This window comes from Eucalyptus grandis, chromosome 10, assembly GCF_016545825.1.
Source record: "Eucalyptus grandis isolate ANBG69807.140 chromosome 10, ASM1654582v1, whole genome shotgun sequence".
In the NCBI taxonomy this organism is placed as follows: domain Eukaryota; kingdom Viridiplantae; phylum Streptophyta; class Magnoliopsida; order Myrtales; family Myrtaceae; genus Eucalyptus; species Eucalyptus grandis.
This window is the reverse complement of record NC_052621.1, coordinates 4080021-4087998: the sequence shown is the minus strand read 5'-3', so window position 1 is coordinate 4087998 and position 7978 is coordinate 4080021. Positions and strand designations below refer to the sequence as shown.

General features: G+C 45.0%; 1 protein-coding gene across 1 annotated transcript; it reads left to right on the top strand.

Annotated features, from left to right (window-relative positions):
• Nucleotides 1-2998: 2998 nt before the first annotated feature.
• LOC120289167 (pleiotropic drug resistance protein 2-like) lies at nt 2999-7360 on the top strand. The gene is made up of 15 exons (XM_039303695.1): nt 2999-3366; nt 3502-3662; nt 3805-3908; nt 4003-4168; nt 4254-4322; nt 4439-4515; nt 4845-5027; nt 5279-5569; nt 5669-5752; nt 5873-6006; nt 6111-6154; nt 6232-6337; nt 6452-6548; nt 6724-6978; nt 7091-7360. The coding sequence occupies exons 1-15, from the start codon at nt 2999-3001 to the stop codon at nt 7358-7360; spliced, it is 2409 nt and encodes an 802-aa protein (XP_039159629.1).
• Nucleotides 7361-7978: the final 618 nt, after the last annotated feature.

Below are 7978 nucleotides of genomic sequence, written 5' to 3'. Positions count from 1 at the left end.
TAAAATATTCACCGTGCAAAACAGTTCCACGCTCACAAGTTAACGTGATGTGCTCGTTCGATATCTCGACCGCAGGATCGGACCTCTCCTCGACAGGTCAACCCTCGTCCCTCGGGATCCGACGGCCAGTAGCTTTTTCCTTCTGGAAGAGCGCGGACGGTGCGCGAGACACCGGATTCTCGCAAGTTAGCTCAAAGCCGCGGGAACGGCTCGTCGTCTCATTTTGACCGACGACCAAAGCGCGCACACATGCTCATATGCATTCATGTTCCTGCCCGGGATTGACCTTCATCTTCTTCCAACCCTATCTATATATAAAAGCTCCTCTGAGTGACCTACTCAAAATATCTGTCTCTTTCTCATCCTCTGTGTGCTCCAAGTTTTCTCATAAGCACACGCACAGAAAAGAAAAGAAGTGTGCTCCTGCTTCACCATGTGCATATAGATTCATTCTTTGGTAGTTCAGTTCCTGTTCGAACTCTGGTCCAAGAACTTCTTGAGGAGTGTTCAGGTTGGGTTTGAGTGTGATCTGGAGACAGAAGGCGGGTTTCGCAATGGCAGTGGCATTGGCCGGGATGACCTCATGCGGCAGACGAGCAGCCGCAGGAGCTGGCGGTCGGCCAGCGAGGGGAGATGTGGAACGCGCCGGACGTGTTCCAGCGGAGCACGTCCGGCAGGTGGCGGATGACGAGGAGGAGCTCCGGTGGGCTGCCATCGAGCGGCTGCCGACCTACGACCGGCTGCGGAAGGGGATACTGCCCAGGTGCGGAGCAACGGCAGGGTGGTGCATGACGAGTCGACGTGACGAACCTGGGACGCAAGACAAGAAGGTCCTGATGGAGAGAGATACTCAAGGTGGTGGAGGAGGACAACGAGAAGTTCCTGAGAGGCTGCGGAACAGGACCGACCGGGTCAGTATCGAGATCCCGAAGATCGAAGTGAGGTTCCAGAACCTGTGCATTGAAGGGGATGCTTATGTGGGGACAAGGGCACTCCCAACTCTGCTCAACGCTACCTTGAATGCTATTGAGGTGGTTTTCTGAGAATTTTTACTTTCTCTAATGTTTCTTTTTCACGTTCACTCATTATTGAGTGTTGTTCAGTGAAGTATCAGTGGCAAACTCAACAGGGTTGTAGTTAGGCAGCCAAGATTGGGTAGGTGACTAGATCGGGAAGAGGTATTTGGTCACGTCTGGGTTTTAATTGTTTTACAGACTTTAGGAGAAAGAGATTTTTGCCAGTTTCTTATATGTGGCTGCGATGCTGCCTTTGACAATATTGAGTAGGCAGGTTCAGCGGGAATGAGATGGCGGAAAATATAACATTTGATTGCAAATATGCAGGCAAAAAGTGGACCTTTTAGTGAAAATGGTGCGTCTTTGTTGCTAGGTGATTAGAAAAAGGAAAGCTGATGCCAGGAAACTGAAAGAGGTAGAGAAGAGCTAACCTAACCTAAGAGCGGTTCAAATGTTGAAACACAGAGATTGATAAATCAATCAGTTTGTTTTCTTTTCATGTCTTCAGAGAAAACGGCAGTGTCTGATTCATTCGACGAGGTGAATTTAACATTTTCTATGCATCCTCAATAACATTATTTATGACAACAGGAGCTATTGGCATGATCGGACTCTCTCCATCGAAGAAGAGAGTGGTAAAGATACTTCAAGATGTAGCGGCGCAATCAAACCATCAAGGTAAATTCATGGATCCTCAATTTGAAGATCCTAGTCTCACTGCTTACATAAACAAGTGCAGTTTTACGCGCTTAATTTGGGAGCTTATAAACATGACATTATTCATTTTCAGGTTGACCTTGCTTCTTGGACCTCCTGGCTCTGGAAAAACAACACTGCTACAAGCACTTGCCGGAAAGCCTGATGATGATCTCAGGGTTAGTGACGCATTTTGAGCTATCTGTATGCCTTTGCTTGCTCTCTTCAGGTTCTCTAGTTCTTAGCGTGAACTAATTCGTTTCTATTACAACTATACAGATAACTGGAAAAATCACCTACTGCGGCCATGAATTCAACGAATTCGTTCCTCAAAGGACCTGCGCTTACATTAGCCAGCACGATCTTCACCATGGTGAGATGACGGTCCGTGAGACACTAGACTTTTCGGCCGTTGCTTGGGGAGTCGGAACTAGGTATGAGATGTTGGGAGCTGTCGAGAAGAGAGCGAGAGGCAGGATCCAAGCCCGGACCCCAGAAATGATGCTTTCATGAGGCCACTGCCATTACTGGCCAAGAAAACAGTTTGATGGCGGACTATGTCCTCAAGGTTTGGTTTGCAGAATTTGTCCATTCAATCCTGCTTCAAATTTGACGTTTCACTGTATAAGCTTGTGAGGTAGGCTAAGTCTCTGATGTCTGTGGCAGATCCTCGGATTAGATATTTGCGCTGATATCATGGTTGGAGAACGACATGAGGAGGCATCTCTGGTGGACAAAAAACGTGTCACCACTGGTGAGATGTTGGTCGGACCGGCGAAGGCGTTCTTCATGGATGAGATATCGACAGGGCTGGATAGTTCCACAACTTTTCAGATTGTGAAGTTCATGAGGCAGATGGTCCATATCATGGATGTGACCATGGTCATCTCCCTCTTGCAGCCAGCTCCTGAGACTTACGAGCTCTTCGACGACATAATCTTACTCTCGGAGGGCCAGATCGTCTACCAAGGGTCACGAGAGAACGTTCTGGAGTTCTTTGAGTACGTGGGCTTCAAATGCCCAGAAAGAAAGGGGTTGCTGACTTTCTGCAGGAAGTGACTTCCAAGAACGACCAAGAGCAATACTGGTACAGGAAGGACCAACCTTATAGATACATCTCGGTGCCTGAATTCGTGAAGGCTTTCAATAGCTTCCATGTCGGTCAGCGCCTTATTGAAGAGCTCAGAGTCCCTTATGACAAAGCAGGGCACACCCTGCTGCTCTGGTGAAGGAAAAGAAGTATGGAATTTCTAACTGGAGCTCTTCAAAGCTTGCTTTTGCCAGGAATGGCTGCTGATGAAGCGCAGCTCTTTCGTGTATATCTTCAAGACCACTCAGATCACAATCATGGGCTTCATTGTTCACCGTGTTCTTCAGAACAGAAAATGAAGACCGGCACAATAGGAGACGGTGCAAAATTTTGGGGAGCTCTATTTTACAGTCTTCTGAATGTCATGTTCAATGGGATGAGTGAGCTCGCAATGACAGTGTTCAGGCTTCCGGTGTTCTTCAAGCAGAGAGATTTCTTGTTTTACCCTGCCTGGGCTTTCGCGTTGCCCATTTGGGTTCTCAGAATTCCCGTCTCTCTGGTTGAATCTGGAATTGGATCATCCTCACTTACTACACCATTGGGTTCGCCCCATCTCCTGTGCCAGTATGGCCACCTTTTCTGCCTTCTCATAAGTTGGCCCTTCCTGCTTTGATTTATAAGCTGCAAACACTAGTGCGACGAACATAATCTCTGGTAAGTCCTCTTGCTGACAAATCTCGGTGATTTTTACTTGTGCAGGTTTTTCAAGCAATTCTTGGCTTTCTTTGGAGTGAATCAGATGGCTCTCTCTCTCTTCCGTTTCAGCAGCTGTGGAAGAACAACACAGGTCGTCGCCAACACACTCGGGACCTTCACATTGCTGCTGGTATTCATCCTTGGTGGTTTCATTGTCGCCAAAGGTTAGAAATGTTCACTTTTTTGTGCCTGGCATTGTCATTCTAAACAATCGCGGACAATGGCATTCGGATATTTCATATTTCACACCTATAGATTGCTTTTGGTGATAAGTTTCTAAAATAAAATGTGCACAATGGTGGACAGATGACATTTCAAAAGGGATGATCTGGGGTTACTATGTTTCTCCCATGATGTATGGACAAAATGCCATTGCTATCAATGAGTTCCTGTCCGATAGATGGAACAAGGTAAGTTATCTACAAGGCTTAGGATATGATGGAACTTCAAAAGTCTTCTTAAGATTTCAGGATACATCTAAACTAACTTCTTTTGATGTCACAGCCTACGCTTGTCGTCAACTCCTCTGAACCCTCAGTTGGAAAATACCTTCTAGCACAAAGAGGCCTTTACAAGACCGAGAGCTGGTATTGGATCAGTATCATGGCACTTTTCGCGTTCTCTGTTGTTTTCAACATTCTCTTCACTGCTGCATTGACATTCTTAAATCGTAAGTAGATGCTCTGGTCTGGTTTTCTTTTCTCCAAGTAAATGAAAAGTACGTACTGAATTATTGCTTTCCGACTGTATCTCAGCTCTTGGTGATAATAAAGCAATACTCGCGGATGATGATTCCAAGAAGAGGAGACAATCTAGATCAGAAGGTATGTAATTGTTGTAGTTAGAACTGTCGACTGGATTTATAGAAAAAGAGAAATCTGGGATGTGCCGCAAAAAGTATCATGTAGATGCTTATATAAGACTGGAATTTTATGGACAGGTACTCCCATGCAAGTAAGAAATGCCCGAGCAAACGACGGTATTGTCAGTGAAAGCACCCAGGCTAGGAGAGGAATGGTTCTGCCTTTCCAGCCCCTTTCACTTGCCTTCAACCGTGTCAATTACTATGGATATGCCCGCAGTAAGTCCATTCCTCCCTAACTTAAGACTCCCCAAGTTCCGTGCAGCGATGAAATGATACGAGCAAGCCCTAAGACAAGGACAGTTCTTTCGTAATTTCACATAAAAGTTCAGATAGAAACTGCTAACTTGTCATAGAATGAAAGGCCGGGGAAGTTCTGGTCGTTAAAGTATTTGTTTGAGACGTATTTCTCAGAATACAAAATGTAAAATACCTCCACCCAACGTTAGATTCAGAAACAAATGTCTGTTTTGTTGTGCTTCAGGAAATGAAGACTCAAGGGGTTGAGGAAAGCCGACTACAACTCCTAAGAGATGTCAGTGGAGCTTTCAGGCCGGGCGTTTTGACTGCATTGGTTGGAGTCAGTGGAGCCGGAAAGACGACACTGATGGATGTGTTAGCAGGAAGAAAACTGGCGGATACATTGAGGGAAGCATCACTGTTTCCGGTTATCCCAAGAACCAAGCGACTTTTGCTCGAGTGAGCGGTTACTGTGAGCAGAATGACATTCACTCGCCATACGTCACCGTTTACGAGTCTCTCATATACTCAGCTTGGCTTCGTCTCGCTAAGGACGTAAATCAGGAAACCAGGAAGGCACGTAGCTAAGATACTATCTTCTTCATTCATTTCTCCTTCAAGCGAGTAAATGGACCTGGTGGAAATTGTGACTCAACGTGAGTTTTCTTGGTTTTGCAGATGTTTGTTGAGCAAGTCATGGATTTAGTTGAGCTTCATCCCTTGAGGAATGCTCTAGTTGGGCTTCCCAGGGTTGACGGACTCTCGACCGAGCAGAGGAAGAGGCTCACGATAGCCGTCGAGTTGGTTGCTAATCCCTCGATTATTTTCATGGATGAGCCTACGTCAGGTCTCGATGCCAGAGCAGCTGCAATCGTCATGCGTACTGTGAGAAACACCGTGGATACTGGGCGTACTGTTGTGTGTACAATTCACCAACCGAGTATAGACATTTTTGAGGCTTTTGATGAGGTACGGTTAGGATAATTTAACTCCGTGTTCTTTTCATATTTTTTTCATGATTATCTCTTCTAGATATCCCTGAGCTGAAGATGTGTGTTCTCCTTGCAGCTTCTCCTGATGAAAAGAGGAGGGCAAGTCATCTATGTAGGGCCTCTGGGTGAACGGTCTCACAAGCTCGTCGAATATTTCGAGGTGCTCGTCTTATAACTTCAGTTAAAAAAACCCGCATGACTGAAAAATCCATGACTACACCTACCGATGAGGCTATGTGGTTTGACTGAATAGAGTTTAATGTCCGAAAACCAATTGCAGGCTGTTCCCGGTGTCCCCAAGATCAAAGAAGGCTACAATCCTGCAACATGGATGTTGGATGTCAGTGCTACTTCAGTCGAAGCTCAACTGGACGTTGACTTTGCAGAAATCTATGCCAATTCCGACCTCTATAGGTGAGAGACGCGCACTCTTTGTAATTTCTTCGAATTCCAAATCATGAATGTGCACTGAACTGGGCGCCTCATTCCCCCGTTTTGTTTTTTTTTCTCCTTTTCAGGAGAAACCAGGAGCTCATCAAAGAGCTGAATTCTCCACAGCCTGGTTCAAAAGACCTTTACTTCCCCACCCAATACTCCCAGGGCTTCCTGACTCAATGCCATGCTTGCTTCTGCAAACAGAACTGGTCCTACTGGAGGAATTCCGGTTTAACGCCATTCGGTTCTTCATGACGGTTGTCATTGGTCTTATGTTTGGCCTCATTTTCTGGAACAAAGGAGACAAAATGTAAGCACAAATTATTGCGTTTGAAAGATCATTCTCTTTTTGCGAAGGTCAAGCCGCTGCTATTACCTTAAACTGTTTGCTAAAATGATGTTTCTGTTCCTTTTATCCTGATAGATATAAACAACAAGATTTGATCAATCTACTCGGTGCCACCTATGCTGCTGTTCTCTTCCTTGGAGCCACTAATGCTTCAGCAGTCCAATCTGTTGTGGCAATTGAAAGAACCGTCTTCTACCGTGAACGAGCAGCTGGGATGTACTCGAGTTGCCTTATGCATTTGCTCAGGTATTATTCTCTCTGTCCATTTCCAATAATTAGAATCTCATTCATTTCATTACAATTGTATTTTCTTGTTCTGTCGCTGATTGGCGTGCTTTGTGTATCAGGTGGCTATCGAAACAATCTATGTGGCAATTCAGACAGTTATTTATTCCCTCATTCTCTACTCGATGATCGGTTTCGAGTGGAAGCTCGGCAAGGTCTTGTACTTCTACTACTTCATATTCATGTGCTATACCTACTTCTCGATGTATGGCATGATGGTTGTCGCGCTCACTCCCGGCCACCAGATCGCTGCCATCACAATGTCGTTCTTCCTCAACTTCTGGAACTTGTTTTCGGGCTTCCTCATTCCCCGACCTGTGAGTCACCTTACCTCGGTCCTAATTCTAGTCTTCGTTCATTTCTCATTGAGAGCATCATCCTCTTTTGTAAACATGTCATATTAATGCTAATAATGCCCTATTATTGCAGCTGATCCCTGTGTGGTGGAGATGGTACTACTGGTGCTCGCCCGTCGCTTGGACCATCTATGGCATTTTCACATCCCAAGTCGGCGACAAGAAGGATGGTATAGAAATAGATGGAGGGCTTAAACCGCCAATAGATGAATTCCTGAAGTCAAGCCTGGGATTCGATTACGACTTCCTCGTGCCCGTGGCTTTGGCCCATATTGGTTGGGTCTTGGTCTTTTTCTTCGTCTTCGCCTACGGCATCAAGTTCCTGAACTTCCAGAGGAGATGAGAAACTACATCTCGTTTCGAAGAAGTAGAATTTTTGAGCTTTTTACTAGTAGGACTGCTGACTGTATAGCAATATGGTCATATACGTATGGAGATGAGCAGAAAACTGTTCCTCCTCTCTTTCTTCCCAGCACAATTCTTCTTTCCTCTGTAATTTTGCTTGGCTTGAATCCCCATTTTTTGTTTCTGTAATATTGTGGTAATGTATAGCTGTTTTTGCCATGGAAATCTGCTGTTGTACCATTATATAAGAGATGATGGAAAATAATATCCTTTTACTTCATAACTACATTTCTGCTGCCCTTATCTCTTTTTCCACTTTGATATTTTCGAAATCGTGGAACATTTCTGAAAGATTGAATGGTTTTAATCCAAGAAAACATTACGCAAGAACAACAACACCAGTTCTTACTCACGAAAACTAATCACCACTTTTTACACCAGCCAAACAAGATTAAAAGAAGGATTAAAATCTTTTAGTGAAGGATAAACACTAGATTCTTCTCCAGACCCTTCGACTCCATTCCTTTTCAGTTTATCAGAACATCGTCAAATGGCCCATTTCCAGCGAGCCGAGCCTCGATGCCACGGACTCTTTCGTTTTTGCAGGCCAATGTAC

Bases quoted from the DNA above. Each gene is read 5' to 3' on its own strand.
- LOC120289167 (XM_039303695.1), top strand. From the start codon at position 2,999: ATGGCTGCTGATGAAGCGCAGCTCTTTCGTGTATATCTTCAAGACCAC. The intron at 4,323-4,438 runs GTATGTAATTGT...TTTTATGGACAG, and splicing joins GAGACAATCTAGATCAGAAG to GTACTCCCATGCAAGTAAGA. The intron at 6,979-7,090 runs GTGAGTCACCTT...CTATTATTGCAG, and splicing joins GCTTCCTCATTCCCCGACCT to CTGATCCCTGTGTGGTGGAG.